The following is a 23,487-nucleotide window of genomic DNA, read 5'->3' on the forward strand; positions in this document are numbered from 1 at the left end:
CCTGCGCCCGCAGCCGAGAGCTGGCACTGCACAGGGGACGCGTCAGCACCCCGGGAAGGGTCCCGGATCCGTTCCCCCTCCGCCGGGTCCGCCCGGCCTCCCCCGGCACAGCCGCCCTGTTCGGCGTTGGTTAATGCTGGAGTCCGCGGCCGCAGGTACAAACGTTTCTGTTTTGTCCATGTGAGCTCACAGCACCCCTTCAGATCATCTCTAAATGTACTTAAGGCAAACAACTTCTCACCTCCAGGAGCTCTAAGAATCGCTAGAGTCACTCAAAAACTGCATCTCTCACAAAATCCACCCTTACCAGGCAGTTTAGCTCTTAGAAGATAAGCTGGGAAACTCACATCTGCGCTTCATCGTAGCTGCTATAAATGTGATCCCTGACATAAGCTTTACCTTAAATAGAAGCCATAAGAAGATCTTCTGTTTCCTTTGGTCATATAGTTTAGTTTTGTACAGCTATAATAAGACATTTAATGTATAAGGCTGAGAAAATCTATGAAATATGACGAAAGACTAAATTTTTATCTTGACAAAATAGCTGAAATAAAAAATTGTTTTTTAAAAAGTAATTAAAAAACCCAACTACCATTGATGAACCATAACAGGAAAGTATTCAGGAACCCATTTATGTCATCAAATTTTGCTAACATGCTCTCTGGGAATACAACAGCTACCATATATTTAGGATTTTTCACGTCAGTTCTTGTAAGTGAAATCTCAAGGAAGCATCAGACACAAAATGCGACATCTACACGGGAACAAGGCAGTTCCTACTGAACACCTGGGAAACCATCTGTTGTTCCTGATATCCCAGAGGAAATGCACTGTTTTTCCACAAAATTACCTAGCCTAGCAAATTCACTAAGAGCCTGAGGGGAAGCTTCCTGACTGCCCACAGGTCCTTTGACTTGAAAGGAAGGGCTGGAAGCTGCCAGCAGGTGCAGATGGAAAGAATAAATGCCATCCAGAAGTTTTTGCAACTTTTCCTCTCCCTCACCAGCCTTCTGTACAGGTCAGACTGCACCATTTATTTTCTGCTGTAACTCCAAGGTGGAAATACAGATCACTACTGGGGTGAATAAATAAGTCCCATCTTATTCAATAATAAATAGGATTGTACAAGTCAGCAGTGGAGCTTCCTTAGAGATTTGGCTAAATGCATTCTCACCAAAGCAGAGGGCGCAGAGGTACCACTTTCCTATACTGTAAGTCTTGGAATTGTGCCCAGGAAATTCAGTGTCAAGCAGTTTCATAAGAAAATTTAAGAACCTGGACTTTTTGCAAATATGTCTGTGTTGCTACAAAGCAAATAGTTGGAGTGTAGAATCGACCACTGCTGGGAGCCGTTATGTGACAGAAAAGTTTCTGTTAAGATACTTCTGCCCATTCCAAAAATTTATATAGCGTGCATGACTCTGCTAGCACACCAGACTCATTAACGGGAAACATCAGAAATAATCAGTTATCCCTTCTGAAAACCTGTTGCCAGCTTGAGAAAGATCTTAGTTCGTGTCGCTTCTTGCTGAGCTGGTATTCATAATGTATTTGACGGGATTCACAGATACTTTTATGCATCACCTCCTACTCTTTCCTCTGACAGCTCACATAAAACACAAGTAGAAGGGATCAGGATTTTACAGACATTTTTTAAGCATCTGCCTGGGAAGAATATTGGTTTCTCTGAAGATGACATTGAATTCCCCAAGACTTTTTCATGACTTATTAAACTTAAATATCAGTTGGACAGAGTTGACCTTAATTGATTTAATGAGCTTTCTCTTAAGAACTTGAAAATACCAGTTACTTTTGAAAAAATACCCAGCATTCAAAACGTTATGCTTTAAATGTCCTTTAACTTACAAGAAACTGTAAAAACAAGATAATTCCTTATCTCATAGAAAATGCCCCAGGGCCAGAGGTTACTTGGATATTCCTGGTATGGCAGGAGGTAAGGCTTGTTCCCCAAAAGGCTTCTCCAGAGACAGAACAGACCAAAAGAACAGGTCATCCCGGGCTGAGAGGGACATGCCTGTGTCCAGCTGTAGGGAACGGCTCCGGATCAGGAACGGTTCAGCCTCTGCTTTACCAAACGCTTCCCGTGCCGCAGCCCCCTCACCGGAGCCCCTGCACCGCTCTCGAGGGACGGAGGCAAATTACCGCTCTGAAAAATGTCCCATCTGAGGAAAAATGCAACAAGAACTATGTTTCTATTCTATTCTCCTCTAAAAAAATAACAGTGAGTTATCTGTAGCTTTGTTCTCATCAGGTGCGTAGGGCCGTACAAGTGCGGAATGGCTTCAGCCATTCCTCACCCGGTTCTTATCTAACTTGGTGCCGGAACCTCGTCCTAGCCCAGCACCCTCCAGAGACACGGGAGAAATTGCCATGTTGGAACACGGATTTTATTACAACTTGTAATTGAAAAGATAAAGCTTAAAAGGAGGAGGTGGCAAATACAAATTAACATGGCTGTTTTCCAGTCTCACCCCAGGGAGCGAGAGCCCCTTCCCAGAGGAACCCTCATCTGGAAACTGCTTTTGGCTACAGAGCAGCAATGACAAAGCTCTTGCATGACTAACGAGGAGGGAGGGGAGAACAAGCAGCAGGAAAGACATGGACATGAGCATTTACTTGCACGAGTTGATATGCTTGGGAAAAGGCACCAAGCTGTTATTTACCCAGTGGAACAGAGACGGCTCCTCCAGGGATGGTCTGCCTCACTTATGACCGTCTTGCTGAGGTAGAGGTTTAGCGTGGTATGTAAAGCAAAAGAGAAATTGTGAATTTGTGACCTTTGTGTTTCTGTGTGCACCCAAACTCCTCACAGGACAGAGACTTTGTCCCAGTCCCTACAGACACAAAGCACTATTACCTCTCACTGCAATGCCCCAGAAGCGACCGTCAACAGCCACCACCAGCAGTCCTGGTCTTTTGCTGCAAAGCAGAGACTTTCACCGAAAGCATTTCCACTCCAGGAGAACTGGGGAAAGGCCCCTCTCGGCCAAGAATGAGCTTTGGTGAGTTGTGCCACAGACTCCCCATCAGAGCAGCTGATGGAAAGAAACAGAGGTTTCTAAACCAGAGAGCGATTTGCTGCTAGGACAGACACGAGCACGTCCATGGGGAGGCCCACGTGGATCATGGTCTTTCCTCCGCTTTCCTCCGGTACAGGAGAAAGCAAGTCGTACCTGAGTGGCTAATGATAAATGATCATTTATCACCATCTATGCAGCAGGAGGTACCATTAAACGTCAAAACTGAGTCAATGGAGACGCTGATCTCCCACTCCTGCAGCCTGGAATAAGGGAAAATAATGAATCAAAGCCTTCAGAAACGGCACAAACGGCTTAGACAGCTTGTTACAAACACAACACTGCGCTTTTGTTTTCTCGTATCAGGAACAGTTATGTACCTCCAAAGGAAAGGGGCATGAGGGCAGCGGGAAGCTGCTGGGTGACGGTCAGGAGCTGTGGTAGAAGATGAGATGGCCCAGGGCAGGACAAAGGGACCGCGGAGCAATTTAAAACCGTAAAGCCAAAGGCAAATTTAGGAAAGGGGGATAATTTCTTGGCTAGTCCAGCCCCTCCCTGGCCCCGTCCCCCTGCCCTCGGGAAGCAGCTCATCAGTACAGCCATACATTTTGTTACATCTTGGATGGGAACTAATTAGGAGAATATGGTGGAACTATGCTTCAGCTTTATACCCCTGATGACTTCATAATACCCAGACTGAGTTGCCGAAGGGGATAATTAGCAAAGTCCAAACAGAAAACGATTAATAATGTGACAAAGCCATGATTACAACAGTCTATTAACTGCAAGACAATACTGGTCTAATTATGGCAACATTGACTTTTATTACTGTGAAGTAGCTTGCACTGTCATTAAAGAGATTCATGGATAACTCTGAGTTTAATCTGAAGAGTTATATTTAATATCTTGAAGATGTAATTTAGCTTTCCTTCCACCCACTCCCCACAGAGAAAACAAAATACATTTGATGGCTCTCTCGGCACTCCAGCATCTATTAGTCATTCCAGCTACCTGTTGGATTCAAACAAAGTCTGAATATCACCAGTGGAAGTTCAAGGAGGGACTGAAAAATTAAATGCTGTAGGCTGAGGTGCAGCGTGGGGCCAGCATGCGTCCTGGCGGCCAACTGCTTTTCCAGTGTAATATATCGACCACTGCTCATATATATTTCCAGGCTTCTCTGTCCATTTTTGCTACACTTTTCTATCGCAACAGTGCTTGTGAGAACATATTGTTCTATTTCTGCAGGGCTTTGTAGAGATCATGCATTCAAATGATGGATTACTACGAGAGTTATTGCTGGAGGAGAAGACAGGCAGCTCTGGGCCTACGAAAGACCACGTGAGGCACCCACCAACAGCTGATCTAATTTCCTCTCAATTGAGAAGCATCAGCAATGTGAGTCTGATTAGCTGAGGGCTGGAAATTGGGCATGTGAAACTGTGGCGAACCTCAGATGCCTGGGGCGGGGGCGGAGGGGAGCACAGGACAACAGCGGTGGAATGGAAGAGGTTTCCATTAAATCCTAGCTATAGACATGTTTATTTAGCAACACCGGTCGGCATTGTTTTACAGAGGAAGGAGCAGGGACTGGATGGAACAGAAACCGAATGTTAAACCGACGCAGCAGCACGGCATCAAGTGGCACCACAGCTGAAACCAAAACACAAACCGAGCAGAGGAGGGGCACGGGGCTCAGAACAAACCCTGCGAGCCTCCAAGGAGCGCAGCAGCTCGCAGAGCACTGTGCCACAGGAATTTTGAAAAGGAAACTGGCTGTCTTGTAAATCCCGAAATGCTGCAGCTGAGAGAGCAGCTGCAGTGCAGCAGCGTGCAGCTCTCAGCCAGCTCCTCACGCCCTCCCCAAGCATGCCACGGCCACGGGAACGGGAACAGAGCAAATAATAAAGATCCGATTGTCCCTGTCACCCAACACAGCTTCAGTTCTTGTCTCAGAAAGCAGCTCTGTTTAACAGAGGCCGCAGCTAAGGGGGAACCGGGGTCTGCAGAGCACACGGCTGCGAGAGGGAAGCGCTGCAAGCCTGCTGATTGCCTCCCTTCGCTGGGACGGTGTCCAGCGTGCCAGTGCTCTGCTGATGTCTTCACTGTCACATCTTCAAGCCTACTCGCTGCCGTTTGGTTGTCATTTGCAACTTCAGCAACACTTCTCTTCTTGATTTACTGGCAGCTATGAGCTATAGGAACACGTCCTGAAATATTGTTGAGCTAGACAAGTCATTAGCAGCTGTCACTTCAAAGTCTCACTGCAGTCAATTTGCTTTTCACGAGCAGCCTAAGAGCACAGGAGCTGGATGTGTTGTGAAGCACTGCAGAGGGGCTGCTGCTCAAACAAGATCACAGAGGTGTGGGTTGTTAGTGAGGGGAAAATATTTCATCAAGTTCTCAGCAGATGTTAAAGGACCGGGTCAGAAAACAATTATGGCTTGAGCAGAGCTTCCGTCGTCCCTCAGACGTTATCTCATGCTGTGGGTGGCAATAAGGGTTGCAGAGCAGACCCCACGTCGCAGCAAGGCAGGCAGCAGGCCAGAGCACTGGGGATATCGATCACCTGCAGCTCCATGCCCGTGTTCCCAGACCCTCCACGCTGCCTCTATGCAGGAGGACCCGAGCAGCAGCAGCAAGCGTCAGCTGCACCTACGGCTCTACCTGCACCTACCGACACCCTGCTCAGACCAACGGGAGCCTGGCCCCTTGTCAGCTGTCCTTGCAGGGGGACAGGGAGCGTCACCCTGCCAAGGACACTGCCGCATCCTGAGAGTATCTGGGAGAAGAAAATGAAGTCACGGAAATAGTTGGTCCCATGACTGATCCAGAAAGAAACAAATCAGGGTGGTTTTGTCTCTGGGTCGTGTAAGGGTCACTGACTATTCCCCTCAGCTGCCCAGTGCAGCACCATGTTAAGAAATACCCGCAGAGACCCTGAGAGACTCCGACACCATGCGCACTCCCCTGGCGCTGGCATGCTTTACAGAGTTTCTCCAGGTGAAGGCAAGCAGCACTTCCAGCTGCTTTTTGCTGTGGAGAGTGCCCAAATCTTGTTTTGTTACTCTATGTCAACCACAAGTAATTCCACTAAAGACAGTACAATGGAAGTGAACTGAAAATAACGTGAAAGCAGGGGGAGTTTTACACGAAGAGCACTTTCGCAGTCAGTTCATCATATGTAGCTCAATGGCAAACTCCCCTCAAGCCAGCAGAGGGGTGGAAACCCTCATGAGATGAACACTGCAGATGTTCTGCGAGGAAACATTCGCGGAGTCTCTGAAACGCCCCCTTGAAAGCTCTGCAAACTCAGCCTTCCTCCCACGTGAAGCTAGAAGGAGATTTATCCTGTGCATGTGGTTCCTCAGGCCTTGGACACCGAGTCCCACACTATCAGCTCCCACCAGCTTCCCCCTGCCAGCACGGGCTCCACAGGAGCTCAGACAGAGCCGCCTCGTCTCCTGTGCACACCCAGCTACGTAACGGATTATAGGAAGAGAGAGACATGAAGGCTCAACTGGCTATGCCAAAGTTTCAGTTAGATAGAAAAAAACTTCTTAAAAATTAATTTGCTGCTACCACAGGGTTCCTGCCCTGCAAGAGCTTATTGGAATGCAAACTATAAGCTTCAAAGGCAAGGATGAATCAGAAGCTATTTTGAGAGTAATTATATAAGATTATAAAATTCAAACCATCTCATTATTGCACGTTAAGTATGAAGACAACCTGCTTCATAAGGAGACCTTGCAGGGATCCAGTGTTTCAAGCAACTGTGATCTACGGTCCAAGTGCAAACAGCAACCTCGTAACTCCAGTCCAGACAAAACTTCCTTCATTAAGCAATGCCAGGGATTTTTTCACCGTTTACTGTAATTCTTTAAGGGATGCGGTTCTATAGCTGGGAGAATAACTAGAACATGAGACATGGACAACTTAATGCAAAGTTTTGTTCCTTTAACAGTTGTGTCATTTGTTGTCCTAGAAACCAGCTATCAGCTTGTTAGCAACTGTACTTGCCAATTCCCAAATTTCATAAACTCCAGTTCAAATTATAATTAAGGAGAAAACATATAATAATAAATTAGCACATGGAATAAATTACTGTTCCAGCAACTCTGGACACAAGGAGCAGCCCGGGTGTGGGAAACCTGACTCGGTTTCCCCATACTGCGATGGAGACTGTGGCAGCTCATCGCCGCATGATGACGGGGTCCTGGGACACCCCCTGAGCAGTTACCTGCACCGTGCACTGCCTGCAAGAAGAAGAGTTGTTTTCATTTTTGCTTGCATATCCAGGCTACAGCTGAAGCTCCTGCTATGTCTTGGCTCGGAGGAAGCCGGCACGCAGGTGGGAGGGCTGCGAGCGGCTCCTGGGGACGGCAACGTGTCTGCTGTCCCCGTCCTTGCTGCGCCCGGCACCCGGTCCCTCGGGAGGGACCTTCACACCTGATGGCCTAAGAGAGCTGATGAGACAAGTGCATTAAACAGAGAAAAGGTGGGGAAAACAGAGGCTATCATACCCTTTACTGCCTGGAGTTTTTCGGTTTATGGCTTGGTACTTTTATCACTGGTGGAACAGACAGTAAATGCTCGGATGCAGGAGAGGGAGGCGTACCAGTCCCCCAGGCTGAGTTTAAAAAAGCAGAAGAAAATCTGAACAGAGTAATTCAGAGGGAAACACCAAAGGTGATTTTCAAATGCAGAGTCAACAATGATGTACTTTACACACATGTATGTATATATAATAATAAAAAGAAAAAAAATAAACACATACATATGAAAAAGTGTAATACACCAAACAAAGGAATGAAATGTCAGAGGAGACCTCGGTAGCCTGGACCTTGTGCTTTGCTCACTGAAACAGAATGGAGAAAGATTTAAAGGCTGCACAGGAGAAGCCTCCACCATATCAGGCTCTGGACAGCCAAAACACAACCATGAAATACCATGCAACCTTAACAGGAGCTAATCGAAACCTCTGCTAAGCAGTAATGCCAAATACGAGTGACAGAGGGATTGCCACAGGAACTGCTGAATTGCTGTGGTAAGATACACTCAGTTCTCTGTTCATTTAGACTGTGGCTACCACAATGGCAAGCAAGTTGAAAAAGTCTTAAGTAGCCCGCAATGAGCCGCGGCTCAGCCCGGGTTAACGGGCAGCACAGGCTGGGAGGCTGCGTTTGCCCACTGGCCACTGCAGGTCAGACACTCCTGCGCCTGCATCCTTTTGCTGGTTTACACGCTAAAGGAGGCAGGACAAAAAAAAAAAGTTCTTTCCAGCCACAGGACTTTTTGGATATAGGACCATCTTCTATGGAGGAAATAAAATCAGGCTTTCGAGCTTAGAAAAAGACATCCCGTTCCTTTCCCTCAGTCACCTTCCTTCAGATCGGCAGTGATGGGTAGCTCAGTGAAAGCCCACATAAGCCACACGTCTTTAAAAACCCAGATCAGATCATGGCTGAAATGGATTAGAAACAGAAAAGAGATCTCAAATCTGTCTGGGTGGGAAGATCCTGCCAAAAGGTATTAAAACACCAAGGTCAGTACTGGAGACAGGGCTGACATGCCACCTATTGCCCTGGCTGCGGGGCTTTTGGAAACGACAGGCACAGCGTCACACTTGCTGTGCAGCCCAAGTCACGGGAACATCTGGGACAGATGTCACAGAGGGGTCCCCAGCGTGCCCTTGCCCTGGGCTCCCTGGCTGGGACCTGGAGATGAAACTCCCTTCTTCTACCGCCGCTTTGCCCACTAGCGACTACGGGCTGCGTACACAGTGCTGAGAGGCCCATATCAACACCCAGAGAAATAAGTACCACACATTAAAATGGCCGTGCCCCAGCAGAACAGCTGGACTGGAGGAGACTGATCAAAGTTTTCTGAAGACCAAATATTCCGGGGATATTGACCTGATGATTCTGACTTTCCCTCCAGGCTGCATCAAAGGCACATTTGTTTCTCAAACTTTTGTTTGCATGTGCGACCAGAAGGGGAAATTTGAGCTGTCAGCAATGCAGCATTTCTGTTACCAAAAGTGACAAAAAAAAGAAAAAAAAATGTTCCAAACCAAAGGAAACATTCCCCAGTGATTTATGTCGCTTTGTGTCTTAATCAGCTGTTCTCTAGAGTGTTATAAATGAGATAGTAAGAGTTGTCATTGCTTTATGCCTAACTGATGACAATCTAATGAACTATTATAAGCCACACTGCATATAATTATAGTACATAGTTGTGCGCTAACCCCATGACATTTTATCACAATATGTTGTAGCAACATCTGTAAACGACTCGGCAGCGCTGAGCACACGTGGTGCCCTGGGCTGAGGTTAAATGAGTGACACCGAGCGTCGTCCTCCTCCCACGATGTGACCCCGTGCAGACAGGACCTGAGCTGAGCACAGAAGGTGTGCCAGGGACGCCTTGCTGAGGCTGCTCGATATGGGGGGAGGTCTCTGCCCAGACCTGCCGGAGCTGAGCAGAGCCCGGCAGAGAGCAAAACACCATAATACGGACGCTTCTGGGATGTAGAAATACAATTGCATTTCAAGGTGCAATGCAAACAGAAGGTTTACACTGTCACTCTCTCCCTTAAGACCTTAAAATTTCCCTTCAAAAACTTGGTCAAAGCCAAAGACTGTTGTGAGACCCCAGAAAGGCCAGGGTCAGCAGCGCCTTAGCGTCCAGGCTCACTGTGCCAGAGCTGCCGTCTCTCTGCACTTCACTTTCTACAGGGAGATTCAGTTTCGGGGAAATGCTTCCCTGCGGCTCTCTCTCTGACTCCGTTTCGGTTCAAAAAAACCCTAAAATCAGCCTGCCCCGAAAAGACCTCAGGATAAACCTTGACTGGGAGCAGACCCGGGGTCTCTTCCCACCCCACCCTGCAGCCTCCTAAGCGCTGATCCTCATCCCACGGGCCCGGGCATCTCCAGCCCTGCGGTCCAGGGTCAGGCAAGAGGACACAGGCTGAGAACCCCAAAAAGCAGAGCTCAGCCAGGGGAGGGCAGAAGCCCCGAGTTGGGACAAGGCAGCCCAGAAAGCTTTCCAGAGGCTCTCCTTGGGCTGAGCGCTCCCCTCGACCTCAGGACACGGAGCCTCTCCAGCACAAGGGACCTCCTTGAATCCATGAAAGCATGATGGAAGAGCTTCATTGCCTGGACCTGCCCCACAGCAAACCAAAACTAAGGGATCAGGATTCATCCAGAACTCCCCTGGCTCCCGATGCTGCAAAGAGTGGGTGATACACAGATGCGTGTCCTCAGGAGGTCAGGTTGCCAATTAAAGCCATCTAAACCCAGTATGACCATGAAAGCCCGTGTCATGCCCTCTCTCTCTCTCTCTCTCAACGTGTCATGCTGCTAATACCTGGCACACAAAAGACAGTCTGGTCTGCACAGCAGAACGGCACAGGTCTGTGAGAAGCGGTGCAGGACGCAGAGCAGCCGGGCAGGGTCCCCAGCCACCCGCCTGCACACCCCGAGGTACCGAGACCCCGTGCTGCCAGCCGGGGATGCAGCAGTTATGAAAAAAGCATTTCTTTGTTCAGGCTCCACTGAATGATCAGGGAACTTCCTCCCTGAACCGCTCTGCTCCTGTCATTAGCCGCTGCTGCTGCTTCCATTAGCTTGTAACAAAGACAGAGATCTTTAACCCCTAAAACGTACTATGCAACAGTCACGCGTGCAGGCTGGACTGCCCAATCCTGCAGATTTATTAAACGGATTCTGAGATTCTTTTTTCCCTTTTCCAACGACTCATAACACTCCGTGCCACGCCGCTCAGAATCCTTTTAGCACGAAGGTTTTGAGCCAAGACCAGATGCAGAACTGAGCTCAAATAACTCTGAGCAAATGCACGCAGATGTCCAAGAGATGAAGTGCCGCGTATGGAAAGAACGCGATGAAGGAGGTGCTCGCCATACTCACCTAACACTGTGTTGTTACAGGAGCACAGGCGCTTCTTTGCAGCAGTTACGAACAGGCATAGAAAATCAGAGTAATACTTACATTACCAGAGACACTGCTGTGCTAGAATTTCTGGGCAATTATTATTCCATGGAACCAAATGCTCCAGGACTGTATGTCTTAATGATGGCTTTGAAAGGGCTTGCATGAACTGAGCTTCTGGCATCCTGCCTTTAGCCTTCGCTGTGATGTTGTCAAACACCAACCTGCTACAGCATAACAAACTGGACTAAATATAAAGGCAGCCTTAATTAGCATCTGCAGTTTCACTGTGTACAAGACACCCTGCAGGATAACTTTCTTTTTGCCATAGACATAGAAAATATACAGTTCATGTACAGTCACTCGAAACGTCCCTTCTCTGTCCCTCTAGGATGCCATTTTGCAACGTACAAGTATAATTAAAGACAATGCATGGCAGAGAGACAAATCACATCCCTCCAAACAACTGCCAGCGCAAGTGACTGTTATGCTAGTGAGTCCACTGGATTGAAACAATAAGGGCTGTTACAGATAAGCTTCCTGATTTTACAATATACAGATAGGAAGGAAAAATATATACTATCATCTTTGAAAAGAAAGCTAGAAAAAGGTGCCTAACTAACACGAGATGGAAACCTGGGGTCCTAGGGAAGACTATGCAATTGTACTTCGAAACATGAGCAGTAAGAAGAAACAGGTAAGAAAAAAAGGACAGTTGAAACTACAGTTAAATGCAAATTTGTATCAGATATAAGATCCCGTTAGGGTTCTGCTCTTATCCCTGAAGAACGAATGCACACATGTGAGACTGTGTGACTTAGTGAATGCATGGTACGTGCAGCAGGCTGTGCACATCACACTGGCGTGACTTCAGTAAAGCAAAGATGTCCAGCAACAAACACCTGCAAACACAGAAATACCAGCTTCTCGGAGTCCTCCCGCAAAACAATGGAGAAGATGAGAGTCAGGCTATGCCCTGATTTGAACTAGCTGAAAGCACATGCTCGGTTTCAGTGAAAACGTAGGGAGAATACTGAAAGCAGAAGAAAATGTTTCAACGGCAAAGACAGAAACTGCTGGAGCAAAATGTTTGTTAAGGAAAAGAGGCTCCATAGTATGGAAAAAGGCAAAAAATTAACAAAGTAACTTCAGAAATGTGGACTTACCAAAGAGGTATCTGCTCCTCGGCTCGGTCCCTGGTCACTGTCCTCAGCCAGCTCACACACGCAATTAACACCAGCAGCAATCTGGCTGCCTGTTTCTATGGAGTTTTAGATGCTGGTCCCTGACTATGCATGAGGCTACTGCAGCTGCACTGGAATAGGCTCCGAGGTCCGCAAAAAAGCCCACAAACACGATCAGCCTCCCTGTACTGCTTCAGGAATGAATCAACCAACAGCAATTAGGCAGATGCAAACCTGCTTCTACGCAGAGCGGTACTTACAGAGCCCCGGAACACACGCACTCCACAGCTCCAAAGGTGCATTTTATTTACCGGGACCGTCACAGTGCATAGCCAGAGGCAGCCGAAGAGTCGTAGATCCACACAGTTAATAGACAGACACGTGTTCATAGACAAGCTATATAATCCATTTTTCCTAGATTTATGCTGCTGCTTTTAACCTTATTTTAATATGGTTTGGCAAACCTTCCTCTGGTAGCAAGGTTTGAACCTGACACCTTCAGGATCAGAGAACAAACCTGTTTTACTTGAGCTAAAGAGCAAATCTGCTGCATGAAGCCCTTTTGCTGCTGGTGGACCAGACGCTCGCAGAGGAAGGCAAGATCTATTTTGTGAGTACATCACTCCGGGGTAAGAAGGAGCTTTGCCCCTGAGTGCTACTCCTCACGTGCCTGGCCTCTGGAAACACAAGCTTCAGTGAAAGCCTGGGTGGCTTTAAACATGTTTACTGTTATATTTACTTAAAATACTCTTTTAACAGCGGTTCAGAAAAGTCTGCTGTTACAGCTGGTAAGCAAATCCGAGGCTTCTCCGTATTTCATAGGCAGTGGCTGTAGGCATCCCGTATCGGTGAATGGGCATGCCATCAGTTTTCCCATTAGTCAAACTATCCTACCAAGGGGTAATTTTTTTTCCAAGAAAAATACTCCAGTAGCAATTTCTCCATATAAAAGTGATCTTTCTGCATCAACATTCCTGCAATGAAAAAAAACCCCTATTGCACAGAAATTCGCCCCTTTTTCTGCCTGCAGCAAGAACACTTACGTACTTGTGGGTTTAACATTTTAATAGTATTTGCGAAGTGCCAGGAGGGTGTTCAGCGCTGTACAAGATGTACTGCCTGCATCATGAAGTTTAAAAAGAACAGTTCACACAAAGGGCAAAACGCTAAATGTGCTCTGAATTACTGTGGGATTAGAGCACAGAAGGACAGCTGACAAAGCGTGCTAGGAAACAGAAATTATCGTAACATCTCCTCTGGTTTTGCATTTTCCCCAGCTGTCTGGGTTTTTTTCCCTTTCATTTCAGGTTTCGTACCCTGCACCAGGAGAGCAGATGAGCATTTTATTGGGGTGAATCAGTGCCTATGGAAGGGTTTGAGGAGGGCACACGCACTGTGCCGAGATCAACAGGGACTGCTGCGCACGCAATCCTGTAGCGACTTTCTGGGTAAAAACTGCAAAACCTCTGCGCATCATCCACTGTGTCCTATTCTTATTCTACAGGGCAGTGAAGCTTCTTACAAATGGACACACTGAGGCAAAAAACTCCAACGTCGTATTTAAAGAAAGCCACAACACAGTAGTGCTGGCACTAGAAATCAAACCCAGGGGTTTGCTCCTGGATGTGCTCTGACCCTGGTGTAAATTCCCTCCTGTACCTACGCACGGTCAGGAAGCATCACAACCGCACTCCACCCGCTCTGCACGATCCTTTCAGAATGATCATTTTGCTTCTAAACCCCCCTGTGGAGCCGAGCCCCCGCCCCCTATGCCTTCGCCTGTTGGCACGACCCCCCTGCGCCGCTGGCAGCCCCCATCCGCAGCCAGGGCCGGCACCGTGCGCCCACAGGGACCCAGCTCAGGAGAACGTTGGGAGCAAGTCGGTAACGCAATTCAGTGCAGACTGAGCGACAACCTGACCGAGCAGACAAGCACAGAGCACGCTGCACGGCGGAGCTGTGCAGGGTGTGCAGGGTGCCACGCAATGCCCGTGCCCGGGGATGTGGCAGGCTGGAGCCCAGCTGCCCACGGGAAGGACCACGGGCTTCCCACCCCTGGGAGCCAGCCTGGGCAGGCGCAGCCGGGGGGAGCTCGCCGCACCGCAGGAGCTGGTAGCAGGCCCCGGGGAGCAGGACCTTGCACCCTGTTCCCCAAGGACCCTGGAGCACGTTGCTTGCCAACAAGCAGCTCCGCTCCCACGGGCAGAGGGACCGGGTGACACGGGGTGGCTCGCTGTGCCCAGGGCAGCCCTCCGGTGGGAATCGGGCAGCGCGGGCTCCCCTGCATCGGCAGCCAAGTGCTTTGCACTTCAGCAGGGCTTGTCCACAAGTTTTCTGAGAGCGCTACATCCTAGAGTGCTCACCGCACCTCCAGGGCAGAGAAACATCCATTTATCTAAGGCACATCACCGCAGTGGTGGATGTTGTCCCTATATCACAGGCATTTCCACTGCCTACAGCTCGTGCCTGTGTACTAGTCACACTCGCAGCGTCACTGCACAACAGCTGAGGACTGGCAGGGAAGGGAGCTATCAGATGGAGGCAGCTACGGGGGAGGATTTTAGATAGGCACAACAAAAGGATGCTGTATCTTGCTCGATCTCAGGGCCCACAGCCAAGAGATCAGTTCTATTCCTGGCACCGCCATGGGCCAAACTGCAGGCAAAACTCACCCTCGCATATCCACTGACGCAGCCATACCAAAACCTTCCTCATCCAAATACCTTATTTTTCTGACATACTTAGCTGCTGGGTTACTAGCCAGCAGCAGCAGCCTGCAATGCTGCGTCGCTGGGCGCACAGTATGTACGGCACACGGGGGAACGGCTGCCGCCGTATTTCTTACATTGACTTGGAGTGGTAGAATCGGCTGCTGCATAACCTGAAGTACACAGAGCAGAGGAGCAGCTACTTTATAGACAGTAGCACTCTCCACATTCAGTCCAAAATGGTTTTAAAACAGCCACTGCATAAAACCATGTTCTGACATATTCTTACATAAACTATTCAGTAATATTTTTATATTCAGTTTTTTTCCACTGTCAGATGCACTGCAATGAGGCTAGCGATACCTGGCTAATTCCTTTGCAAGTCCACAGCATCCCCAGAAGATACTGCTCTCCATCCACACATGAAACATCAGAAAACACCAAACCACCTCTCAGGGTCTAACGGCAAGCAGAGCTGTGCAGACGCAGCCCTGGCTGCCAGCTTTGGCAGCATTAGAGTGCTCTCGCCTGCCTGCTCCCAAATGACGCGAACTCCATCGAGAGACTTGGCAAGCCAAGCTGATTTAGCCATTAGCTAATAGATTTATCCAGGAGGTAACAAACTGACAGAGAAGCCGTTGACTTCACATGATGATGACAAATTGGGCCAGTTTTACTCCACCAAACTTTGGATGCAAGTGCCCAGCACTGAGGCTGCTCAGCTCTGACTCTCCTGTCCGTACCCCGTCTCACAGCCGCATCACTGCTCGTCTCGCACAGCCTCGCTTTTTATTTGTATATCTTTATGAGGAAGGAGTCGACAAATCTGAACATAGGACTCCAGGTAGCCGATAGCAAATTTGCTTAACATAAGTCTTCAGCATAAAATGGGCAAAGCACAAATGTGGATAATTAGATCAACATCCAGACGCTAGCGGGTATTTTAACCACCACAACTGTTACATTAGTTAATGCTTAATGCAAACAGATTTTTCCCCCTTGCTGGAGAATTTTTACATCCAGGCATTTGAGAAATATTAGTTGGGCCCAAACGGTGTCCTCGGTGCTGTCTAGACATAAAAATGGGCCCAGTCGTGCAGAGCAGAGACGACAGCAACAGCTGTTAATGCACCCAGCGCAGTCAGTCGGCCCAGCAGGACTCGCCCAGGGCACTGGGTAGAGGCTGACACTTAAACCAGAGGTCAGCGCAGCAAACATTTGAGAAGTTAAAGGCATACGGTGACACGGTCACGACCCGAAAACGAGGTCCCGAGCAGGCTGCACAAACAAATGCCAGGCAACTATCTGTCATACCAGGGTGGACGGAACAAAAGCAGTACAGGTATTTCTGCTGCATGGAGTCAGGAAAACATTCATTTTGGTACCAATGTAAAGAATTATGAAGCAATGCAGTAAGTTATTTGCAATAGAGGAAACAGCTGCACTGGATGCAACGCATAAGGACGGTACCAGCAGTGCTGAGACGCCTTCAGAACAAGCAGGGATAAAGCAAGGCATTTTAAGATGACAATTAAGTTACAAGCGGAGTGGGATGTGAAATGAAGGTGGGACATACTGGTAAAACAGCGGTGGACGCACCACTGCGGGCAAAGAGAAGGCAGAAGCCCAGCGGGACCAGAGAGCTGCCCGTGTGCCCTGGGCGCCGTCGCATCCCGCCGCGAGGCGCTGGTGGAGGGACCGGAGCAGGACGAGGCAGGGAGCTTGGAGAGGGACTGACGGGATGCTGCACCGCACCCAGGCCCTGACAGGAGGAGGAGAAGAAAAGTTCTGAAAACTTATGCTGTGAAATCAAGCAGGGTTGGTAGATCATTATTTACAGAAATCTTAAAGGAAGCACTCTGCACAAGTGTTCGAGTACACAAACAACTTACAGCTTGTTATCAATAATGCTAAAAAGCATGGGATTTTGGTTTTTGCCTCTCAGCATGTGAGCCTGGGATGTAAGCCCCCTCTGCCAATGTCTTGTGAAGTTACAGCAGAAGACGACCTCTCTGGAACAAGAAGCTGTGAGCAGAAATCTACTGAAAATTAACTGCTTTGCAATACAGAAATGCCCCTTTGCTCTCAGAGCGGTAAGCTTGCTCTTGATTCATCGCTGACACACAGTGTGTCTCCCTCGCGCTACAAGCTGACAAGGAACAACTTCAGGCAGTTCTTAGGGAAAGTAAAACAAACACATGAAAGTACGTTACGGTCCCTTTGCATGGAACTAAAAATCCATGCAAGTCCTGCCTTTTCTCAAACTGGGATAACAGCAAACAGTTCCTATTATCTCAGTTACTTAAATAGTCTTTTTACTGCTTTTTTGTTTTACACAGGACAGGAGTCTATGTTTGCAAAAAAATATGGAACTTTCATGGAAACTTTATCTCATTAACCGCCTCCTTGCTAGCGCGTCCCGGTAACAGCCCACCTGCCCCCTCAGCGCCACCATCCCACCAGGCTGTGCTGGTTCACATCAACAGGTGAGGTAGCACTTGCATCCAAAACTTCACAGTGGAAGACGTGTGAAGGAAAATAACCACAGAGCGATGCATGCCGAGAACAAGCCCCGAGTCTAACACGGGGCTTGCAAACATTCCCCTCCCCTGTGAGAGTCCTGCCTTCCTCTGGCTGTGGGCAGCCACGCCACCACTCCAGCAGACAGGACCAGAGTACTGTACCTGGCTCGGAGATAATCAGGCTCTGGTCGGAAGGCAGCAGGAGGAACTCCCTGCAAATGTCCAGGTCCAAGCTAGGCAGGCTTTTCTTCCGGCACAGCTCGGTGACAATGCGGACTGCCTTCCGACAACGGCTGTCATCCTTGGTACCACTCATCTCCCACACTGCATCCTCCGCTTTCCCCCTCTGCTGTCTAAGAAAGTCAAACTAGGAAAAGAGGGTTTGTTTATTCTTAGTCACACAAACAGATTCACGCCAGTTCCACCCTCTGGCATGGCAGCACCGTAAGGGACACTCTGTGCCAGGCAGTGCTCCAGCTCCACAAACCCTGCTCCGCGTTCAGACCAGGGATGCTCCGGGCAGCCTCCAGCAACCACAGCCCACTGCAGTCCTGCCGGTGCTCCCGATGCCTTATTGCCTCTGAGATCAGATATCTGTTTACTGCCAAGGCGTGTTCCAGACAAGAACCTCCTACCAAATTCAGTTTCGTGCCCTCAATAGACATTTTTAAAGCTGCAGCCCAGATAATTCTTTTTAACCCTCTCATTGCTGCCCCCCTTTCTCCGTTCTCCAGGTGCAGTTTCAAATCCCTGCTCCAGAGCAATTCTGCAAAAAAAGGGACTGCTGAAATCGTCTGGCTGAGGACAGCACATCATCAGCCCAGAGACACAAGAGTGCCCCCGTGAACACTGCACAAACTACTTACAACTGCCAAAGGCAACATAAGAAAAGCAGCAGGTTTTATTGAGCTGTTTGTACTGGTCCTAACACAACAGGCTGCAGATGGCAATAGAGATTGAGAATGCCATTGTGTTTCATAATTAGTTTTTTTTTTCTGCAGTATTTTTTTATTCCTATTGTAATTTAGCAGACAGGTCATGCCACATGACAGAGCTGCACTTTTGAACAGAGAATATATTTGACAGACATGGGGAAAAAAAAAGCAATTGTATAACAGGCAATTAAAATTATGTACAGCAGAATGATTTCTTGCAGCTTCTGGAGCAGAGAAGCTAGTACAAATCTAATGAGCATACTGGAGAGCCAGGGCTGAAGCTACACAGATCCCTCAGCCCCACATCGCAACAGAGCATGTTTAGATTCATGCCACTGTGTTTATTTTGTCTGCTAATTACTTGCTGAAGTGCTTTCAGCTGTCACAGCAGGTGAGTCCCAGGAGTTACACAAGCACCTGATGCAGCACGGGGCTCCCCTGGAGCACAGATCCTCTAACAACCCTGCAGCCCAGCCACGCAGGCTCCTGCAAGGCAGCAAACCTGCCAGAAACTCCGTACCTGCATTCCCGGGCTGGGAACTCCAGGAACTCTACCAGGTGCTTCATGTGCTGCCTCCTCCCGCCTGGTCCCTGCCCACTTCTGGTGTCTTGGACCAGCCTGGGGGCGACAGGACCAGGCACCAGGGGACTGGTGTTGCCCCAGTGCCGCCCCATGGGGCAGCAGGACCGAGGCGCCCTTCGCCCTGCCGCAGCCCTGAGCTCCCCCGCTGGCTCCATAAAATCTACAGTAAATTCTCCAGCTGTTGGGTTAGTGACTTGCTCCCAACACAAAGGGCTTGTGTGGCAGCTGAGATGCAAGTGCCAGCCGGGCAAAGGCATTGCTCCAGACAGGACCCTTTTGGTCACACCAGTCCTTCCTGCCTCCTTGCCCAGACCAGTGTGTTTTGGACACCTTACCGCTGCCAGCTGAGCTTCTGCCAGAGTGCTTTATCCAGCAGGGCAACCTCTGTCTGGCAAGAGCAACTTACCTCCTAAGCACTGCTACTTCCAAAAACTTCTGTTGCCATGACAACATGAGTGAAATCTTTTATTAAGACAGCAATATCCTACAATTGGTCACAAATTAGATACTACCACCTCCCGGTCAGTGCTGTATAACCTTTTGCTGCAAACAGTTTGAGGCGCACCTGCAGATTAGGAAGTATTTCTGGAAGTGTTTACCACGTGCGAGCAAACACCAACATCACCAGCTGCTTGCTGGCAGTACCGGGGCTTGCAAAGGTCCATGTTTACTGAGTAGAGACTCCAGACTTTGCAAGGCTGGAAGTTAAACAGTCATTTGCCAGGAGCTCAAGCTCAGGTATAGTTTGCATTACATTTATATGACAAAGTCACTAAACCCACCCACCTATTTATCTTTTTAAGAAATTTGGAACTCAAATTGTGCCTAAAACCTGTCTTTGGAACCAATCGTTCCCATCATCGACACGCCCAGCCTTTGTCTTTCCTTATCTGTTGCACAATGTTTTTCCTTAGGCTGTACAGCCCTCACAGAACGGCTTCCCTCCCTGATTTGAGTCCATACAACATCTCCCAGGGGCTAGGTCCTACCCTGCTGCAGCCCCGTAGGTTTACTGAAGTATGAATGAGTTCATGATGGTTTTGCTTCAACTGGAGTTCAGCCCAGGACCTTTTCTAAAGCTGAGCGTTTGGTTTACTTCTGCCTCCTGCTCTGGAAGAGAAGCTTGTATATGTACACTCACGTATGCGAAGAAACCTAGTGCCACCGCGGAAGGCCCTACAGAACGCTTTTTCCAGCTGTGACTGAGGATACAGAAGAGGACAGTCCCTCCTGCAGGTGCAGTCCCGATGCAGCACGGGGGTCTGTGGTCCCGAGAGCAGGTTGCAAGAGCCCACAGCCATAGCCAGGGGTCTGCGACCCCCACGGGGGCCGGAAGGATCAGAGGTGATGTTTGCTTGGCAACTGTGACAAAGCTTAGCGAGTTTACTGTAAGGAGGGTGCTGCTCACCTGGGCAGAGAAATAACACATCCATCAGCACACAAAGAAAAAAACAAAATGAGAGACCACATAGGTCAAGCTACAATCACCTTGTGCTGTTGCTGCGTCTTCCCTATTGGAGTCTTCCTCAGGGTGACCAGATCCCAAACATCTGATCACTCTCCATCAGTGGTTTGCTGCCCACTGCTTGAAAGCACCATTAATGGCAGCGGATACAGAACCAGACTCGCACATGCAGAAGTGATTAGAGACAGATTAGCAAAACCACCCCCACCCTTTCAGGACATCACCCTCCTCCTGGAAAATTCAGATATACGCAGTGCCCAGGAGGCCACCAAAGGGCAGAAAACGAACATCAGCAGTTGATTTCTCAGTGATGGAGAAGACTGTTCTGCAAGTCAGGATGTAAGACGTGCTAAATTTTAAAGCACTGCAAATAACTTTATGACAAAGTCCTGTTACAGCTTCTGTAGCCCCATGAAACACCATATATCCTAGAAACCATCTGTACTTTAATAAAAAGTGTGGGAAATGCATACAGAGCACCAGACCATCCCAAACCGCGATCACGTAGTTTCTAGCAAGGAGTGCTGAAGCACTCCCAAGTAGTAATCAAGTTTACATTTGTCACTGTGACACCACCCCAAAGATTTCAGCCCTCCTCCAGGGCACCTGTGGCCCAGACTCCCAAAACCAAAGTATAGCGAGACCCAGTGGGATGCAAGTGAGCCCTTGACTAGTGATAACCTCACCACATCTCCCCAGAACACCAACAGTTTTTCACTTGAGTCACCAAAATTGGCACCAAGAGAGGAATTCCTGGAATATATCAATCAAGGATTGCGTTTGAAATTTGAATTTACCTTAAAAAGATTTCAACAGATAAAACAAACCCAAACAACCAAACCCTTAGAAAAAGGTTAATGTCCAATTCAGAGCTTGTAACACAGAAATCAATAGTAAAATTCAATTATTTGGGGAAAAAATAATTTTATTTCAAAGGTAAAAAGGAGCTTTTTACTTTTAAACCTAAAGTCACCTTGGGTCAATTATCTACCTTCACTTACATATCAGAGGACTCCAGGCTTGCTGGGTAACAATAACAGGAGACCCTGGCATCAGCATCCATACTCTTAACAAATATTTCTTCAGAACACAAAACCAGACTTTTTTTGCACCTTATAACTTTGAAATTGTCATATGCACTGTTTATTGTCCAACACAGAAGGCTGAAAACCAGCCAGGTAGCAGCTGCCACGCCTGGAAACCCAAACACTGCTTTTCCCAAGCAAGGACTCTGGCAACTACTTCTCTTCCTCCATACTCACATACGTACGGCTACCGAGATACAAGGTTTTGCCTCTCATCTCCCGCTGGGAAGCTCCCACTTTGCCACCTGGAGCAACACAGGGAAAGCCCCGGAGGAGCCAGACCCCTCTCCCCAGGCACGGCAGCTTCCACCGTGCTCCGGCCAGTGCTGCTGGTGCCGCCAGTGCCCCCTCCCCAGCCACGCTGCAGCCCCGGGTCCGGGGCTGGAGGAGCACGAGCCCAGACCAGCCACACACACACGGCTCCTAGACCCCTGCAGAGCACCCCTGCTGCAGCCCGACTCAGCAGAGCTTGTACTTAGGGGCCAAATTGCTCCCCTAAGTCGTGTCTCCACCTTCCAGTAAGAACAGCAAAGGCAAGTGCCCCCCACGCTCCCAGGGACTGGGGCACAGCTGATGATCTCAGGAGAGGTTCCGCAGCTTTGTCTCACCTGCATCCACCCTGGCATTTCGTCCGTCTCGCGTCTGGCAAGCTCTTCCCTGCAGCTGGATTCACATGGCATTTAGGAAAGTGTGGCATGCCTTCCTCTCGCAAGGTAGCATTTCTCTTCTCCCCATCCAGCAGCCTGATACCACATTCAGAGAGGCAGAGCTAAGAGTTAAATAGGAAAGGCTGCATCTGGAGGACTTACACTTGAATAAGTGTTACGGAAAATGGCTCAACAGACTTGGATTACACAGAGAACTGCTTTATATGCAACAACGCAGCTCTTGAGGTACCTTTGAAATAATCACATCAGACAAGACCGCAAAATTAATGAAAATACTGGCTATAGTTTGCATCTGTTAGAGGGCTGCACATACTGCTCAGTAACCAGGATTGAAAGCGGTAAAATTCATAATATTCTGAGAGTGAGCAGACTGAGAGAGAATCATAGAATGGTGTGGGTTGGGAGGGACCTTAAAGATCTGGGCAGGGACACCTCCCGCCAGCCCAGGTTGCTCCAAGCCCCGTCCAACCTGGCCTTGAACCCCTCCAGGGATGGGGCAGCCACAGCTTCTCTGGGCAACCTGGGCCAGTATTTCTTCCCAATATCTCATCTCAGTCTCCCCTCTTTCAGTGTAAAACCCTTCCGCCTCGTCCCATGGCTCCCCTCCCTGATCCAGAGTCCCTCCCCAGCTTTCCTGGAGCCCCTTTAGGGACTGGAAGGGGCTGGAAGGTCTCCGCGGAGCCTTCTCTTCTCCAGGCTGAATCCCCCCAGCTCTCTCAGCCTGTCCCCACAGCAGAGGGGCTCCAGCCCTCCCAGCAGCTCCGGGGCCTCCTCTGGCCCCGCTCCAACAGCTCCATGCAAATTTCCTCTTCAGTAAAGCAGAAGACAAGCACCAAAGACATTATTACCATTAACATTTGAGGAACTGGGAAGTTTTGAATCACACTGCATTAGGATTAATAAGAATATGTTCAATATTCATGTCTGGAGTCTGAACATGGGTAACTACGTGTACAAAATTTTTTCTGTTCAACCTATCTGGTCACATCTCTGGGAATGTGTGCTACTAAGGTGGAATCACAAATATATTTGTCCAGCTGAGACAGAATATGCTATTCATTTAATTTGGATTAGGATCTATTTGAAGCTGATTTTTTTTTTTTTTTTAATAATAATCAAGTCTGAAGAGGGAGCAGCAGCATTTATTCATGTCAGTTCTAACTAATAGTATGATATTGTTTACTCTCCCAGTTAATATGATAATTGGAAACAGCTCAAAAATTATTCGGAGCTTCTTGCCAGGAAAAAAAACACTGGTCTGGATCCTTTGGCAGTGTCAATGTGCCATCTGTGTGTAAATGTAACGCGTATTGCTGTGCACCTTCACGCGCCGCTTTGATATGCAGATTT

At 48.5% G+C, this 23,487-nt stretch overlaps 1 protein-coding gene across 4 annotated transcripts in view; it reads right to left on the reverse strand.

Moving 5' to 3' along the window:
• SYT6 (synaptotagmin 6) overlaps nucleotides 1-17,750 on the reverse strand; it is a 37,121-nt gene extending 19,371 nt beyond the window's left edge. For 2 of the 4 annotated variants that reach the window (XM_074564532.1, XM_074564531.1), the window contains exon 1: nucleotides 17,564-17,750. In XM_074564532.1, coding sequence (XP_074420633.1) covers nucleotides 17,564-17,717 — 154 coding nt within the window. In that variant the 5' untranslated portion in view covers nucleotides 17,718-17,750. Of the gene's footprint in view, nucleotides 1-12,153; nucleotides 12,440-17,563 lie in introns of those variants that run through there. The other 2 variants (XM_074564534.1, XM_074564533.1) reach the window with 2 other exon arrangements.
• Between the last annotated feature and the right edge of the window lie 5,737 nt (nucleotides 17,751-23,487).

This window comes from Larus michahellis, chromosome 21, assembly GCF_964199755.1.
Source record: "Larus michahellis chromosome 21, bLarMic1.1, whole genome shotgun sequence".
NCBI lineage: Eukaryota > Metazoa > Chordata > Aves > Charadriiformes > Laridae > Larus > Larus michahellis.